Here is a 19,428-nt window from a genome sequence, read left to right on the forward strand (position 1 = left end):
GATGTGCCTAATACACTCAGTACAATATTTGGCATTCTCTAAGAAATGGAAGTCATCACCACTACAATCACAGGAGGACCTAGATGCTAAAGAATTTCAGAAACAAGAGTGATCAAGAAATCCTCCTGGAAGACACAGAGCTTGAGTTTGACCTTGATAGATAGGTGTCCCAGGGCTAGGCAGAGAAGAGAAGAGAGAGAAAAAAAAAACAATTAACTTTGTTGAGCTCAGTGGGGTCATAGATGTGGAAAAACCATGAACATGTGCCTGATGGCCCTTTCCCCTTACTGGAAGGCTCTTGGCTCACTTCTGTATCTGATGCAGAGCTATGCTTGGCTGACCTCTTCTTGCTCAGAAGAGTGAAATAATAAGTGGGACTCAAAGGTGTCCCTGAGAAGCTTGCTAGTTGTTGCTCACTTTTGCTCTGCATCCAGGATTCCAGGGAGAGATGATGACTAAGAGTCTGTCTAGCTGTCCCAATGAATAAAAAAGTCAGGATGTGAAAGCAGCTCACAATTCCATGTTTTGTGAACAAGGGGAGCAGAAAAGTTCATCGTCTCAGAGCTTGTACTCTGTCACTCTCCCCCCTTATGTGGACTCAAGTTACAAGAGCACCAATCAGACTTGAATTCTGCGTACACCAGTGTTTGGATAAGTTACACTGACATTTATTTGTGGAGAGAAGATTGTTAGAGACAACCACTGGTTAAACAATTTCCACATGGGTTTTCCAAAGCTAGCTATGAGTATCCTCCGCAGCCCTCATGCTTTATATGCAGTTTTGCTATTCTGCAATATCATCTTCCCACCTCCTTCTTTAGACCAAGTTCTCATTCTTTTATTTAATAAAGCTTCTTTTCCTATCACAATTCTTATGGCTCCTCCTTTAAATTACTGAGTCAACAGATATCTAAGAAATCCAGCACAGTCTACAGGATGGTGGGCTTGGTTTGAATCCCAATGTTGACACTTCCTAGTTTTGTCAAGAGATATGACTTAAGTGAGTTACTTGGATTCCTTTCCTCTAACTTGGACTCAGTTTCCTCTAAACTTACTTTTAAAGCTGTTGTGAGGTTTCTATGAAATAATTGATGAAACCCATGAGAAAAAATGTCTGGCATATATATTCAATACATGGTAGTTACTATTTTTATCACTCTATTCACAGAAACCTTGACTCTGATTTCTGGGGAAATCAGATGCACAATAACTTTTATGAGTGAACAAAACCCAGTACACTCAAATCACTCATGAATAGTAATTTAGCCTTGTTAATAAATGCTTACACTTGGAAATGAATGTGATGTCTGTCATGGTGTAAATAGCTGAACTTGAAATAATAATTTTTTCTATTTGATACTTGTTTGGTGAATGAGCCCATAGCCATGCATGTGTGTGTGTGTGTGTGTGTGTGTGTGTAAGAGCACATGTACATGGATTTGTAACCAAATGTATGTATAAGAACAGACACATGTAGATTTGTAGCCCTGTGTATAAGAGCACACACACATGTACTTGTAGCCACATGTGTGTGTAAGAGCACACATGTGGAGTTGTTCTGTGTGTGTGTAAAAGTACAGTTATATGGACTTATTGGAGCACAGTAGAAAAGTTTTGAGCATTTACTACATGTGAAACTTACCTAAAGCACTATCTTGTTTTGACCAAAGTTTTATTCTAAAGTATCCAAACCCTCAAAAAAAGTTGAAAAAAATACTGAAACAAAACTTTATACAATTTTCACCTAAATTCTTCAACTGTTAACATTTTGTCACATTTGGAAATGTGTGCTAACTTAATTTTTTCTGTCTCTATCTACATCGTTGTTTTTCCTTCTCTCTTCTCCCTCATCTTCACAAATTGCCTTTCTTCCCCCAGAATTATTTAAAAATAAATTGTAGTCACCTGACCTGTATTGATGCAGTGGATAAAGCATTGACGTAGAACACTGAGGTTGCCGGTTTGAAGCCCTGGGCTTGCCTGGTCACCAGAATTTGTCAAGTGTTGTGCTAGTGTCGTCTATAATGTCTTTAGTGTTTGTACCTGTCAACCTGCATTCTTCTCTACAGAGAGGTTTGTTTCTTCCCTTCTTCTACCTTCTTTTCTGTCTATATCAATTCATAAATTATTTCAAAATGTTGTTACTGTTATTATTATATGTTTTGATGTTAAAATTGTTCCTAATATATAACCAACCATGGTCTCTTCAGTTTTGCTCTTCTGTCTTTCTCATGTGTCTTCATTAATCTTGAAGTACTTCCTTGCTTTCTAGCATAAGATGCTCCAACATATTACCATGATTGTTCCTTGCCCTGATCCACAGTCATCTATTTTCAAAAAGAAGTCTAGCTTCTTATTGTAACAAGTTGCTTTTGGAAATTAAGGTCTAGGTGTTAAGATTGCTTATTGTTTGTAAAACAATGAGGCCCTTGCTGCATGGGAAGCAATTTGAGTGGACAGAGAAAGAAATGCATGTGTCTGCTCCAGAGTGCACAGCTCTTTGTATTGATAATGTGCAGACCCAAAGTATAAGATTCATGGAGCAGAAGAAGTGGACACTCTTATACTTGCAGAAGGTTTGCCCCCTTTTGTGACCTGGTAAAGGGGAGATGTGAATAAAGCCTTGGCTACCCCTTCTTTAGGTCTTAAGGAAAGACCTTCATGGTCAGCTCACTGTCTGCCTTACAGAGTCCATTGAGTTCAATTTTGGCTACCTGAGCTATTCTAAACAAGAGGAGCAGGGGACTACTATGTACCATGAACCAGTGACCCATTACGTCATCTGAGTTGATCTCACTTTATTCATTTGTAAAGTGTGAGGCAGAGAATGCTTCTCATTTGCATTTTGAAAAAACGTGGGTTCAGAGACATTGGAGAGCATGTCCAGCATCACTCAGATGTGGAGACTGTTCCCAGGTCTGTGTAAGAGCCCACCCTTCTGGGAATCACCAAAATAGTGCCTGCCACAAGGACACTCTTAAAGACCTCATACAAACTTCAACCAGCAACTGAAGCCTTGCCCACCACCCTCACTGCCCTCTTCCCATCAGGCAGTTTTGATTTGGAGGGTCCATTCTCCTCTTCCCTGCTCAGAAGGCTGGCACCGAGGTTGCCCATGCCCTCCTCTCCTCCTAGCTCCTGGCAGTCTTTGAGATGCCATAGGGACCCTTCTGAGAACCAGCTATGAATGCCCTCAGGGTTCAGATTGTCATTCAGCGTTGGGCCCTTCATCTGACTACCTTCTCAATCCCTAACACATTGGTAATGCTCTGCACCACTAGGCATTTCATACACTTTCCTTGAATAAATCAGCAGACAATAAACAAACAAGTATGATACAGTGTGCGGGTAGTCCATTCAAAACCACACCCTCCACGACTATAAGACTGATTCCCCAGCTCTCTTTGATCTTGGCATCTATTTTAAAGCAAGCAAAGGAAAAAATAACCTCCCCAAAGGTACATAAAAACTAAAGGCTCCAAGGAATCAAAGGAATAAATCATCATCAAGTCTTGCATAGAGGTCGTGCCATGTGCCCCACGCGCATGGATTCTTCCACCGTGGCTAGGCTGACCCTCGTGGGATGGAATACAGCCCAGGAAGGAATTCTAATATCTTTAAAAAGGAGGTGAAAATTGTTTTATAGTAATAGCCTCGTTTTCCTTCAAAAGTTGGGAGGAAGGAGGCCTTGACTCCTGCAGCACAGGTTCCCAAAACTGTTCCTAAAAGTGAATCGGTCCCTTCCAATCCTCCCTGGATCACTTCATCGGAATGGGTTGTAGCAATTGAGCTGATTTTTGAGATGTGTACCTTTGGGCTATGCACTATGCTCAGCTCAACCCTGTGCATCTTATTAATTTCTCACAACATTACAAAACATGGTGTATATCCAGCTAAAGATGAGGAGACAGAGGTATGAGGAGGTTAAGCGTCTCTACCATGTTCAAGTCTAGGCAGTCCAGAGCTGGCACTGGCTCGGGCCCAGGTCCACGATCCTGGAAACTTTGCTTCCCTCCATAGCATCCGCCTCCATCACCCAGAAAAGCCCTTTCCACGCCCACATTTACTCAACATTTATCGCTTGTGATTTAAAATGGGGAGACAAGATAGAAACAGCTAAAAAATTAAGTAACTAGCAATGCAAAACGACAAGCAATGTCAAGAGGTTGTAGATGGAAAATGAGTGGTAGAGACAGTGCTTTGAGGATTATTTAAGCTATCTTTACTCTTGGCATAGGAAATTCACTTTATCAACATAGCTAACTGTACCAGAAGTGACCCCAGCGACCCTAATATGGACTTGCTTTATTACAGTAGGTGTATAAGTGAATTGGCACATTTTTCAAAAGACTATAAGCAGCTCCCCAAAGTGATTTAAGTTCAATTAAGCTGGATATTGACAATCTGTAGAGTTCTTTCCAAGTATTGTGATAGAAAAATTGCAGTTTCCACCCCTGCCCCACCTCTGGCTCTGCAAAGAAACAGATATGTGTTTAAAATGAGGTCTTATTAATCAGCTATGTTTTGTCTCACTTTCTTTTTTCATTATTGTTTTCTTTATTCTTTTTTTTCCCCCTGAGGAATGATCTCCATGGTAACAAATGAAACAACTTATGGCATCTGTTATTATTAACAAAAACGATCATCACAATAATAATAGCAATCAGAAAGAATAAGAGAAATAAAAATATGAAAAAATTAAATAGTGGCTCTACATGTCAACAGTATATAACTCCTGAAATGAGACCAAGAAGAATCAAGCAAGTTACCAGGATGAAGGGGCACAGAGGGCTTTCTGGGTGAGAACTTGGAAAGATTTCACAACATTATAGAAGGTTGAAGAATAATCTACCATGAGGACTTTGTATATACTTTTTTTCTCCATTCTTTTTGATGTTGTTGTTGAATGTATGTGTGTTTTGATCTTATAACTTGACTTTTTTTTTTTTAATTTGGACCATCACATAACAGGTTCATAGAAAAGCAGTTATGAAAATGTTGGAAGAAAGAACCCAGTAGAATACAAGTGAGAGTGATGAATTAATCTTGTCACTTAACAAAGAAGTCCTACAAGGTGCCCAATAGTAGTCTGGGCTCATTTGGTCAGAGAATAAAGACTCTTGTTGAACTGTCATCCATTTTCAAGAAAAAAAGGGCATAGTATCCCTCCGACAGGCTTCTCTAACAACCCCTAGTCCAACAGTGCCCCCCAACAGATCTCTAAGCAGCCCTACTTACTCCTCACAGGAAGACTTATAACAGCATGAGATATTTGTCATTCTTGTGCACACAACTCTTTCCCCCCAAACAATGGTGAACCCTTGAAGGAGTTTTGCAGCATATTACTGTTCTGTGTTTGTAGTCCAGTGGCAAGCACAGCACTTACTGGACACATATTTGAATGCAAGAATAAATATGTTTTACATCTTTATTTATTTATTTTTTTTGGTTAATTTTGATGGGGTGACATTGATAAAATTGTCTTCTGTCACCTTCTAACTGGTTTTCTTTGTGCCCTTCCCCTCCCCTAACACCCTCCCTCTCCTCCCCCTCCCTCTCCTCCCCCCCCACCCTGTAACCCCAACTCTGTCATCCATGTCTCTGAGTCTCATTTTTATGTCCCACCTATGTATGGAATTATATAGTTCTTAGTTCTTTCTGATTTACTTATTTCGCTCAGTATAATGTTATCAAGGCCCATCCATGTTGTTGTAAAAGATCCGATGTCATCATTTCTTATGGCTGAGTAGTATTCCATAGTATATATATCAAAGCTTTTTAATCCACTCATCCTCTGACGGACACTTGGGCTGTTTCCAGATCTTTGCTATTGTGAACAATGCTGCCATAAACATGGGGGTGAATTTCTTCTTTTCAAACAGTGCTATGGTGTTCTTGGGGTATATTCCTAACAGTGGGATAGCTGGGTCAAAAGGCAGTTCGATTTTTAATTTCTTGAGGAATTTCCATACTGTTTTCCACAGTGGCTGCACCAGTCTGCATTCCCACCAGCAGTGCAGGAGAGTTCCCTTTTCTCCACATCCTTGCCAGCACTTATTCTGTGTTATTTTATTGATGAGCACCATTCTGACTGGTGTGAGGTGATATCTCATTGTGGTTTTAATTTGCATTTCTCTAATCATTAGTGATGTTGAGCATTTTTTTCATATGCCTATTGGCCATCTGTATGTCCTCTTTGGAGAAGTGTCTATTCATTTCTTTTGCCCATTTTTGGATTGGATTGTTTGTCTTCCTGGTATTAAGTTTTACAAGTTCTTTATAAATTTTGGTTATTAACCCCTTATCAGACGCATTGTCAAATATATTCTCCCATTGTGTAGTTTGTCTTTTTATTCTGTTCTTATTGTCTTTAGCTGTGCAGAAGCTTTTTAGTTTGATAAAGTCCCATTTGTTTATCCTGTCTTTTATTTCACTTACCTGTGGAGACAAATCAGCAAATATATTGCTGCGAGAGATGTCAGAGAGCTTACTGCCTATGTTTTCTTCTAAGATTCTTATGGTTTCACGGCTTACATTTAAGTCTTTTATCCATTTTGAGTTTATTTTTGTGAGTGGTGTAAGTTGGTGGTCTAGTTTCATTTTTTTGCAGGTAGCTGTCCAATTTTCCCAACACCATTTCTTGAAGAGGCTGTTTTTACTCCAATGTATGCTCTTATCTCCATTGTCAAATGTCAGTTGTTGATGAAAGTGTGGGTTTATTTCTGGGTTCTCAGTTCTGTTCCATTGATCTATATGCCTGTCCTTATGCCAGTACCATGCTGTTTTGAATACAATGGCCTTATAATATAACTTGATATCAGGAAGTGTGATACCTCCCACTTTATTCTTCCTTTTCAAGATTGCTGAGGCTATTCATGTTCTCTTTTGGTTCCATATAAATTTTTGGAATATGTGTTCTATATCTTTGAAGTAAGTCATTGGTATTTTAATCGGTATTGAATTGAATTTATAAATTGCTTTGAGTAATATAGATATTTTAATGATGTTTATTCTTCCTAACCATGAGCACAGTGTATGCCTCCACTTGTTCATATCTTCCCTGATTTCTTTTATCAATGTTTTATAATTTTCCGAGTACAAGTCTTTAATCTCCCTGGTTAAATTTATTCCTAGGTACTTTATTTTTTTGGTTGCAATGGTAAAGGGGATTGATTTCTTGATTTCTCTTTCTGACAGTTCATTGTTAGTGTATAAAGACGCCTCTGATTTATGACTATTGATTTTATATCCTGCCACCTTGCCGAATTCATTTATCAGGTCTAGTAGTTTTTTGACTGAGACTTTAGAATTTTCTATATACAATATCATATCATCTGCAAATAATGATGGTTTTACTTCTTCTTTTCCAATTTGGATGCCTTTTATTTCTTTTTCTTGTCTGATTGCTGTGGTTAGGACTTCCAGAACTATGTTGAATAAGAGTGGTGAAAGGGGGCACCCCTGCCTTGTTCCTGATCTTAAGGGGATTGCTTTTAATTTTTGCCCATTGAGTATTATATTGACTGTGGGTTTGTCATAGATGGCCTTTATCATGTTGAGGTATGTTCCCTGTATTCCCACTGTGCTGAGAGTTTTGATCATGAATGTGTGCTGGATTTTATCAAATGCTTTTTCTGCATCTATTAAAATTATCATGTGCTTTTTCTCCTTCCTTTTGTTTATGTTATGAATCACATTGATTGATTTGCAAATATTGTACCAGCCTTGCCTTCCAAGAATAAATCCCACTTGATCATGGTGTATGATTTTTTTCATATATTGCTGGATCCAGTTTGCTAATATTTATTTTCTTGAGGATTTTTGCATCTAAATTCATCAGGGATATTGGCCTATAATTTTCTTTTTTTGTGTTGTCTTTGCCTGGTTTTGGAATCAGAAGTATACTTGCCTCATAAAAGGAGTTTGGAAGTCTTCCTTCCTCTTAAATTTTTTGAAATAGCTTGAGAAGTATAGGAGTTAGTTCTTCTTTGAATATTTGGTAGAATTCACTTGTGAAGCTATCAGGCCCAGGACTTTTCTTTTTTGGGAGTTTTTTGATAGCTGTTTCAATCTCATTTGTTGTAATTGGTCTGTTTAGGTTTTCTGATTCTTCCAGATTGATTTTTGGAATATTATATGTTTCAAGGAATTTGTCCATTTCATCTAGGTTGTCTAGTTTTTTGCCGTACAGTTCTTCATGGTATTTTCTTACAATATTTTGTATTTCTGTTGTATCAGTTGTAATTTCTCCACTCTCGTTTCTAATTTTATTTATTTGAGTCCTCTCTTTTTTTTTCTTGGTGAATCTGCTTAAAAGTTCATCGATCTTGTTTACCTTTTTGAAGAATGAGCTCCTGGTTTCATTGATCCTCTGTATTGTTTCTTTAGCCTCTATGTCATTTATTTCTGCTCTGATCTTTATTATTTCCTTCCTTCTACTAGCTCTGGGCTTTACTTGCTGTTCTTTTTCTAGTTCTTTTAGATGTAGGGTCAAGTTGTTTATTTAAACTTTTTCTAGCTTCTTGAGGTATGCCTGTAATGCTATAAACTTCCCTCTCAGGACTGGTTTTGCTGTGTCCCATAAATTTTGAGTTGATGTATGCTCATTATCATTTGTTTCTAGAAATTTTTTAATTTCTTCTTTGATCTCATTGTTAACCCATTCATTATTTAATAACATGCTATTTAGTTTCCAAGTGTTTGAATGTTTTTCAGTTTTTCTGTTGTGGTTGATTTCTAGTTTAATGCCATTGTGATCAGAGAAAGTGCTCGATATAATTTCAATCTTCTTAAATTTGTTGAGACTGCTTTTGTGCCCTAACATGTGGTCTATTCTAGAGAATGTATCATGAGTGCTTGAAAAGAATGTTTATTCTGCTGTTTTAGGGTGAAAGGTTCTGAAGATATCTATTAAATCGAGTTGATCTAATATGTCCTTTAAGTCTGCTGTTTCTTTGTTAATTTTCTTTCTTGAGGATCTATCTAATGATGTTAATGGGGTATTGAAATCCCCTACTATTATAGTATTGCTGTTGATCTCGCCCTTTAAGTCCATCAAAGGCTGCTTTATATATTTAGGTGCTCCTATATTAAGTGCGTAGATATTTATAATGGTTATACCTTCCTTTTGGATTGCTCCCTTTATCATTATGTAGTGACCTTCTTTATCTCTAACTATGGTCTTTGTTTTAAAGTCCATTTTTTCTGATATAAATATTGCTACCCCAGCTTTTTTTTTCATTTCCATTTGCGTGAAATATTTTTTTCCATCCTTTTTTCTATAGTCTGTGTGCATCTTTGGATTTAAGGTGTGTCTTTCGTAGACAGCATATGTATGGGTCCTGTTTTCTTATCCACACAGCTACCCTATGTCTTTTGACCGGATAATTTAATCCATTTACATTTAAGGTTATTATTAATATGTAAGTGTTTATTGCCATTTTATTCTTTAAAACTGTATTCCTCTTTTGCTATATTCTTTTTCTCTTTTGATCTATTTACAACAGGTCCCTTAGCATTTCTTGCAGCCTTGGTTTGGTTGCAGTGAATTCCTTGAGTTTTTTTTGTCTGTAAAGCTTTTTATTTCTCCTTCAATTTTAAATGATAGCCTTGCTGGATAAAGTAGTAAAGTAGTCTTGGTTGTAGGCTCTTGCTCTGCATTACTTTGAGTATTTCTTGCTATTCCCTTCTGACCTCAAGTGTTTCTGTTGAGAAGTCAGAAGTCATACTTATGGGGGCTCCTTTGTAGGTGATAGTCTTTTTTTCTTAACAGCTTTTAATATTTTCTCTTTATCACTTAGCTTTGGTATTTTAATTATGATGTGTCTTGGTGTTGATTTCTTTGGGTTTCTCCTTAATGGAGTTCTCCGTGCTTCCTGAACCTGTGAGATGTTTTCCTGCCTTAACTGAGGGAAGTTTTCAGCTATGATATGTTTGAACAAAGTCCCTATCCCTTGTTCTTTCTCTTCTTCTTCAGGAACCCCTATGATACGGATGTTATTTCTCTTCATGTTGTCACAGAGCTCTCTTAGAGTTTCCTCAGACTTTTTGAGTCTCTTTTCTTTTTTCTGCTCTGCTTCTGTGCCTTTATTTATCATGTCCTCTAACTCGCTGATTCGATTCTCTGCTTCATCCATCCTGCTTTTAATTCCCTCCATTGTATTCTTTATTTCAGATATTGTATTTGTCATTTCTGACTGATTCTTTTTTATTATTTCAATGTCCTTTTTTATATTTGCTATCTCTTTATTTAGGTTTTCGTAATGACCATCTATTGTTGTTCTAATATCTTTGAGCATCCTAAAAATCATTATTTTAAACTCTGCATCTGGTAATTTCGTTATATCTGATACATTTAGGTCCTTTTCTGGGGATTTCTCTTGGTTCATTTGTGTTGTATTTCTCTGCCTCTGCATTTCTCTTCAAGGGAGTGGCTGTGATCACATGCTTGGGTGCATAAGCCTTGGTGGCCTTGGCCTTTGCCCCGCCCTCGTGGATGACATTATGCTCAGTCCTGAGGGCACTGGCGAGCACCTTTGCTCAGCTGTAGGTCTCTACCTGTTTCCAGGCTTTCACCCCGCCCTTGCAGGAGGAGCCCGCTCGCGGAACAGCTGCTAGCCCTGGCTCTACTGGCCAGGCAGGACTGCGTGCCCACGCTCAGCTCAGTAGCGGAACTCTGCCTGTTCTGGGCTTTTGGCTCCACCCCCACGGGAGGAGCTGGCTCCCAAGTCAGACCACAAGCCTTCGTTGCATGGACGGGGCAAGGCTGTGCTCCTGCACCCTTGCTCAGGGGCTGGTCTCCACCCTTTCCGGGGTTCCCACCCTTCTCCCGCAGGCTGGATTACAGGCTGCTGGCAGCTGGGCTTGACTGTTTTTGCACGCCCCCTCCTCCCCAGCCGGGCAAGACTGAGCTCACACCTGGTCCCAGTGGTGGGCAGCCGGCTTCCGTCCCTGCAGACAGAACTGCACTTCCGTCTCCCATCTCCCGCTGCTGCCCGCCCTCCAGCGAGCCCTCAGCCACGTGGGTGTGGGCACTGCAAAACCCTAAGACTCACTACTGTAGACCTGAAAGCTCCCTTCTTCTAAGTGACTCTGCTCTGAGTGCCACAGGGGGAGCTTGTTTGGCTGCTCTCCTGCTTCCCTTTGCTGGTATTGCTGTTTCCAGGGGAAATATTCACTTCAGATTTGGGGAGTGACTCGTCTCAGGGGTTAGGGTGGCTGTCTCCCAAAATGTTTCTCCCTGTGCCTCCTAGATTACACTCTCTTTCTGCTACTCTGGTCCTCTCCTCTCTCTGGGAGCTCCGGGTGAGTGGTGTTCTGCACGGTCCCTTTAAGAAGAGTCCTGGGTCTGAGAAATCAGTTTCTTTCTCACAAACAGTATCCTGACTTGTTTCCAGCTAAATACTGTCTTAGGCGTCTTCTAGGCTCTGGGGCTGCAGGCTGGGGCTTTGTTCCTGGGACCCTCCCCTCTCTGCTAAACTCACTTCCCACCACACAAGTCACTCCCGGCTGCCATTTGCTCTGGGGAGCTGGGCAGCCCTCTCTGCATTTCCGCTTTTCCTACCAGTCTCAGTGTGGCTTCTTCAATGTTCCTTGGTTGAAGAGTCCTCTTAGTTTAGTCCACAGTTGGTTTTTCCAGATGATAGTTCTTAAAATTAGTTTGTAATCCACTTTGATTCTGGGAGGTAGATGTTGGTACGTCTGCCTACTCCAGCACCATCTTCTCTTCCTCATGTTTTACATCTTGAGAAATCTAATAGCTTTATGAAAATAGAATTGAATGTTAAATTCACAATGCCATTAGAAAAATGCTTTACTAATATACATAATAATGTATTGTTACATCTTTGAAATGATGCTTTGGAACTTTCTCACACATGTTATTTGATAGCCTGTGACCCATGATTTCTTTACGTGTAAAGGTGGCATGATAGGTGGTGTGGATTTTGCTCATGAAAATCACGACATTTATGCCAGTGCATAAGCATCGTAGCTGAGTGATATGTTTAAAAAATATTTTATTTTCATTTTAAAAGATTAGGGAGATGCAATTGGCATATAACATTGTATAAGTTAAGGTATACACTGTATTGATTGGATACATTTACATATGGCAATATGATCGCCACAATAGTGTTAGCTAACAACACCTCCATCACCTTTCATAACTGTCTTCTTTTCTTTTGTGGTGAGAACAAGATCTAGTGTCTTAGCAACTTTGAAGTTTATAATATGAAAGTGTTGACTATTAATTAACACTAAGCTGTACCTTAGATCTACAGAATATATCTATCTACAGGTCTGTAATCTTAAACAACATCTCTCATTTCCCCATGTCTTAAAACAGTATGGCACTAGCATAATATAAATGAATGAAACATAATAGAAAGCCCAGAAATAAAACCCTGTGTTATAGTCAATTCATATTTAACAAGGGTGTGAGGTATACCCACTAAAGAAAAATATACTTTTTTTCTGGAAAAACTGAATACCCAACATATGGAAAAATGAAATTAGACCTTTATTTTACATGACTCAGAAAAATTAATTCAAAATGGATTAAAGACTTTGGCATAAGACCAGATATCAAAACCACTCCTGAGGAAAAGATATTGAGAAGAACCTCCTGGGCAGCAGTCTTGGTGATGATTTTTTCATATGACAACAAAAACACGAGCAACAGAAGCAAAGCCAACAAGTGAGACTGTGTCAAACAGAAAGCCTTCTGCACAGTAAGAGAAAAAAATAGGCCACCTATGAAATGGGAGAAAATACTTGCAAACCATATATTGGAGAGATAGAAAAAAGCAAATATTTTATATATGTAATTATTATTACTTTAAACTCACTGAGATGATTAGGGAATTGAACAGATTCTTGCCATTCAAAATTTCAATATGCAATATCATCTTGAGCAAAAATTTATGCTAGATAACACAACACCTGTATTCGTTTGAGTAAGTCAGAGAGCTGGGACTCTGCTTCTCAGTGGGGGTGAGAGGTGGTACCCAGTAGAAGGCATGAGAGGTAAATGGGCAGTATCAGTGTATTTCTTTAGGTTTTGGAGTCCATAAAAATTAAACAACACATTCTGCTGAAGAAACTTCAGGAAATGCAAGGGACACCAATAAATACAGAGAGACACGAGGCTATTCCGGAGTGAAAAGATAATGGAACAAGTGGGTAATAATTTATCACATGCAGCAGGGCAAGGATACAGGCTCTGCACTCCATCCTGCTGCTTAACCTCATTTGCTGGATGAGCTCCCTCCCCCTCCCCCCCCAAGTAATGAAGCTGAAGTCTTCATTCTAATATTATTTAAAACAAAGTTTTAATGTATACATTTTTAACTCTTTTGCATAATAGGCAACCTATTTTGTGCTCATGTAAAACATAATATTATAAATCATTATAAACATGATTAAAATCCCTGTTTTCCAATGAGGAATCTTCAGATATGGTTATGTAATTTTCCTAAAGTCTCACTGCTAGTGGGTAGCAGAGCACAGGTTCTCCCGTGTGGACTTGTCAGTAATCTAGACTGCCTCAAGGCAGCCCCAGATGCTTCTCTGGGAACTGGAACACCTGTCCTGTGCTGGAGGGCTCTGGAGGCGGGCCACCTAAGGCAGTGTTGGGAGCCTGGAGGATTTAGTGATGCTTTTCCAGTCACAGCATTTAGAAGATTTACCCTCATTCCCTGCATGAAACTGGCCCTTCTTGAATCACAAGGCAACTTCTGGAGCTTTTTTTATGTGGAAGATCAGGTTCACAGAACTTTAGAAAGAAAGCAGTTCCTTCCCTGGGTCTTTTGAAAAGGGGATATTTTCCTCATGGACTCGGATAGATTTGGGGAGGGAAGGCTAAACTCAATTTTTTTCTTATTTCCCCTCAAGGTGTCTCTTAATTTATGTTCTGGGAAAGAACCCTTTTAATACAAACTACTTTGAGAGCAATCTGAGGTCAATTCATACTTTCTCCTTCTTCTTAATGCTATTGTCAATAATAACTGCATATGACCTTGGCCGGGCGGCTTGGTGGATGGAGAGAGCACCGTCTCCACCTGCCAACGTGACAGCTTGGTTCCCTGTTGGGACACATGAGAAGCACCGATGAGTGTACGAATAAGTGGTACAATGAGTTGATACATTTCTCTCTCTCCCTTTACCACCAAATAAATGGGAAAAAATTTAAATAATAGCATCATTTGATATCTGCCTTGATGCCTTTATATAAAATAGACAAGATAGATTTCTGTGAAAGGCTTAGTATTTTGGTTAATAATGGACTTCTTGCACAAATCCCCTCACTTAATCTTTATAATCATTCTTAAAGATGGCATTGTTGCTGCTTTTCAACTATTATTGATGAGAAAATTGAACTTTAGAGAAACAATCATTTGACCAAGGTTGCTTAGGCAGTAAGTGGCTCAAGCTGGCACACAGACCCATCCTCTGACTTAGAGTCCAGGCTGTACACACTGGTCTCCACCTACCTACCCATTGACTAAATAAACCATCTTGAATATTGAGCTTCATGGACCCATTTATAGCACAAGTATGTGTGATTTTATGAATGAATCCCCTGCGTTCACCTAAAGGGCTGTTCAGAACACAACTTACTTATTTTAAAATCCTTCAGAGCTGACATCCACAGAGCTCTTCCCCCACTAAAGCCACAGTCCCCACTCTAGATGGGGCAGCAGGAGCCTCAGCCACCATGTCAGGCTCTCAGGAGTGACTGTGACCACTGTCCTTTAATACTTTCTCAGGGCCAGGGCTTAATCAGCCCTGCCGCTAGTGAAGTTGAGGGGAAACAATAGAAGTGAGAAAAAAAAAATAATACCCATTTTCTCCCTTGCTTTCCATCATTACGCTGCTATCACTCAACAGAAAATCAGATTTAAAAAAGTTATTTTTAAAAAGAGAGCCAAAAAGAAAAAAAAAGAAAAGAAAAGAAAGAAAAGAGAGCCAACAGAGAGACCTGGTTACGAGTCATCACTTCCTGTCACTCGTGTTGTACTTGCAGGGAGAGCTTGTGACATGCAGGTGAACTGTGGGGGGCACTTTAGAGCTCTGTTGTTCCTTTGTACCTCCCATGTATTGCATATATCAAAAAGTGTCAATGGTTGAATTATTAGAACTTCGATTTATGCTCAGGGTCCAGAGGCAGGGTAGCAATATTAGTGTCTTTAAGACGAAAAATGGTTTGTCAGACACAGCTTTCTTTTCCATTTTCAAAAGATATAATATGATTTTGACAAAGTGAGTCAATGACTAAGTGAATAAGCAAATCAGTTAATGAATGAATGAACAATTAGATGAATGGATAAACAGATAGGAAAGTCAGTGTTCATCAGGAAGGAAGTCCAAATCCCTTTGATTTAATGATACTATGTGGGTCACTTTTAAAGTCAGACTGATTGAGCCTGACCTGTGGTGGCACAGTGGACAAAGCGTTGACCTGGAAATGCTAAGGTTGCCAGTTCGAAACCCTGGGCTTGCCTGGTCAAGGCACATATGGGAGTTGATGCTTCCAGCTCCTCCCCCCTTCTCCCTCTCTGTTTCTTTCTCTCTTCCTCTCTCTCTCCTCTCTAAAAAAAAAATGAATAAATAAAGTCAGACCGATTGAACACAGTGTGGAAACATATTGGGGACCAATTTATATATCTATATATCTATAACTTTATATATGTATAGACATAGATATAAAGAAATACATATGTAGACTTTTACCATGGTAGATTGTCATGAGCAGGATTGTAAAATGTCTTAGTCTGAAGCAGTAACATAACATCTATTATTAGACTAGGTTTTCCTGTTCTGTTTCTAAGTGCCATGGACATTCCACAATGGTCAGTCTTTCTGTATCCCTCTACAACCAATACATTATTGCACAATTGCTTTTTATTCATAATTTTGTCAGCATGTGTCTGTAATGGCATCAGCATATTTGAAAAATTTTTGTTAATTTGTGTAACATTATTATTTTTACCAATATAAATTATGTCCTGTTTTTACTGTCAAGGTCAAATCCATTAACCTTCATTCTGATTTTTCTATACTTTATAGAAAATGTAATTTTGCCTCAATTAGACATGGGAGACATGTAGGTTATTAGAGGCTGGCTCTAGGAAGCAATACTAAGATGAATCAGAAGGTTTGAGCAGTTTAATTTTATGCTGCAAGAAATACACTCATTTTTTTTAAAGTTGGCAGGTATTATAGAGATCACCTAACCCAAACTCTCCTCTTCTCTTTCTTTTTTGTACAGTGTTAAAACTGAAGTGCAAGCAATGAAGTTCATTATCCCAAGTCACCATCTTGCTTCTTAGTAGTACTCACTAATAAACAGTGTGTGTGCTCATTGTTTTTGTCTAACAGAGCTACCTTGGGCCATTTCTTTACTTCTTAGATCTTTAGTATTTTTCACTTGTAAGACTGAAGAGGTGAGGGAGGAAGGAAACCACATGAAGTCTATGCTGGGTTCTTTTCCAGCTCTCAGAATCCAGGAGGAATAATGATGTTATTGTGTGGTAGATTCTCACATGACAAAACTTGCCAAGATCTACTTTCCCCTTTGCTTTATTTGTAAGCATTTTCAAAAATAAAATCTATGCCCAATTAAAGCAAATATTTCAGCCTAAGTGATTATCACAGAATATCTGATGCCTTCCAGACAGGGCCCTGCAACTTCGTAGTTTTTGGTGGCTATTGTACAGTGATAGCCAATAGGAGGTATTGCTGTCTTTTTATTTTTGTTTTCTTTTTTACTTATGGTGAAACTGAGACTCCCCAAATGTGAGATGGCTTGTCTAAGCTTGTTATAAGAAGAAAGATGTTTTACATACAGGTTTTTCAATTTCTAAAACTGAAACTCCTCTCTCACTCCCTCCCTTCCGTTCTTACCTGTCAGAGGCAGAGCCTGTTCTCCCCACTGACTGAGGCCCTCATCTGCGTGTGTTCCTTTATTATAAGTCTCCACAAACATGGTTGGCAGATAGAGGTAGTATGGAGAATAAATAATAAAAAAACACACAGGTAAATGCCTTGAAGTTCAGTGTGGATTGTACAGTTCTGTCTTTGTTAATTGTGTGTATTTTACAGATATTCTCTGTGTGTAAGTCTTATTTTCCATGGGGAACTTATGGTTTTCTGAGATAATCATAGCTGCTAGTGTTTCTCTTATGAAGGAGAATGTGTCAGTAGCTAGAGGGACAGCTTTGGAGGTTAGAAATTCTGGGTGCCAGTTCTTGCTTGCTCACTTTCTAACTGTGCTGTTCTGAATAAGCTGCCTGAGGCTCCTCTCTTGCCTCTTCCTTATTTCTGACCTGGCTGTATCAACTCCATTCTGATTTAAGTAATATTAATTTTAAATGAGATAATGGACTTTAAAGGCTTAGCATACAGCGTATGGAGTAAAGGCTCCAAAACGTTAGCTCTTAAGATTACTAACCTCCATTCTGACTCTGAGTGGAGCTCTATAAGGAAAGAAAATTTCCTGATCAAAGTCTTCCCATGAGTTGTGCACTCACGTGACGATTGATGGTTGCATGTCTAGCCACCCATCACACCACTTTTATTTTATTTTTTTTATATAAATAATTTTATTTTTTTAATGGGGCGACATCAATAAATCAGGATACATATATTCAAAGATAACAAGTCTAGGTTATCTTGTCATTCAATTATGTTGCATACCCATCACCCAAAGTCAGATTGCCCTCTGTCACCTTCTATCTAGTTTTCTTTGTGCCCCTCCTCTCCCCCTTTCCCTCTCCCTTTCCCCCCTCCCTCCGTAACCACCACACTCTTATCCATGTCTCTTAGTTTCACTTTTATATCCCACCTACGTATGGAATAATGCAGTTCCTGTTTTTTTTCTGACTTACTTATTTCACTTCGTATAATGTTATCAAGATCCCACCCTTTTGCTGTAAATGATCCAATGTCATCATTTCTTATGGCTGAGTAGTATTCCGTATTCCATAGTGTATATGACCATCACACCACTTTTATGTTTCTTTCTTTTATTTTTCAGATACATTGTGATATATAAGTGTGATCTCTTAGTTCTGAGGTCCCTTCTAACCTCTGCTTCCTTGGATTGTGTTTTCTGGGCAGAGGACAAGATCTGGACGTTTGTGCAGCACAACAACACAGAGCTCACCCGTGTGCGGGGCGCCAGCCCTGAGAAGCCCTACTCCATGGCCTTGGACTACAATGGCAGCATGGAGCAGCTGGGGGCCCTGATTGACAGCTCAGAGCACTGTGAGCAGGAGGTAGCCTACTACTGCAGGAGATCCCGCTTGCTCAACACACCAGGTAAGGCTCACACTTGCCCCTGTTGCTCTGCATGGGCTGTGCAGGGTGACCACAAGGTGGCAGGCGGGCTCCATGAGTCTGGACTATCATGCAGATGGGTGTTTGCTAACCAGGGGGTTGTGGTAACAGCTGTGCACTGAGCTGTGCAGAGAAAGATGGCCAGGAGAGGGCGGGTAGTGGACCAGCCTTGACTCTGATCCCTGAGGTGTGATCAGGAAGAAGTCCTGTTTTTTTTTTCACATCTTCAAAAGGGGAATGACAACAACACCTTTCCTTCAGCAGTCACGCCTTGAGAGCAATGGTATGTGAAGAGGGCATTTGAGCTAGACATAAAAATGTGGACATGGGACATTTCTAGCAGAGGGAATAGCACACGAGAAAGTGACAGGTATCCCAGTGCTTTCACCAAAGAGTGGTGAGTGCTGTCTGGGGCACAGTCCACAGTGGGCAAACTAGGCAGTGAGGCCAGCAGGCAGGCAGCAGAGTTGGTCTTGTATGCTTGCCATGCTAGTTACCTGAAAAGTGACAGCCTTCATGGAAATCTATTTTATGAAAATAAAATTCACTTTTAGAAAAAAATGAGATGAACCTTATTTTAAATTTTTTTTCCTATGGTTATTTTTTTGGAGTGGATGGTTGACTTAGTTAGTTATTCACATATTTGCATGACAAACCCCCCCAAAAAAACAGAACCAACCAAAAAAAAAAAAAAAAAAAAAACCTTCTAAGACTGCTTACCAATACAAGTAAAATAATTTTGCATAATGCTGGGTGGGCATGGTCAGAGATTATGGTGTCCTGGGAATCAGTCATTTTTGTAAACATTAGTTCATCATTTGTTTCATTGCAGAAAAAAAAAAAAAAGGCTGCTCACCCTAGGAAAGTGGGATGTCCAAGAAAGGTCAGCAAAGTCTTTAGCTTCAAGTCATCTGCAGTCCAATGCTTGGAAGTTAGGAATTGTAAAGGCTTGAGAAAACTAGACAATGACACATCAAAAAAAGTGTGGGGGGGATATAAAGCTGACTATACGTAACACACAGCCTCACTGATCAAGGACCTTTAGGGAAGACCTTGTTCCACATAAGTGACTTTTCCAGATAACTGTCA

General features: G+C 39.4%; 1 protein-coding gene across 3 annotated transcripts in view; it reads left to right on the plus strand.

The window, feature by feature from the left end:
• CNTNAP5 (contactin associated protein family member 5) overlaps nucleotides 1–19,428 on the plus strand; it is an 855,485-nt gene that overhangs the window by 579,467 nt on the left and 256,590 nt on the right. For all 3 annotated transcript variants that reach the window (XM_066345536.1, XM_066345539.1, XM_066345538.1), the window contains one exon: nucleotides 18,121–18,321. In XM_066345536.1, coding sequence (XP_066201633.1) covers nucleotides 18,121–18,321 — 201 coding nt within the window. The remainder of the gene's footprint in view (nucleotides 1–18,120; nucleotides 18,322–19,428) is intronic.

This window comes from Saccopteryx leptura, chromosome 7 (genome assembly GCF_036850995.1).
Source record: "Saccopteryx leptura isolate mSacLep1 chromosome 7, mSacLep1_pri_phased_curated, whole genome shotgun sequence".
NCBI classification, from domain to species: Eukaryota; Metazoa; Chordata; class Mammalia; order Chiroptera; family Emballonuridae; genus Saccopteryx; species Saccopteryx leptura.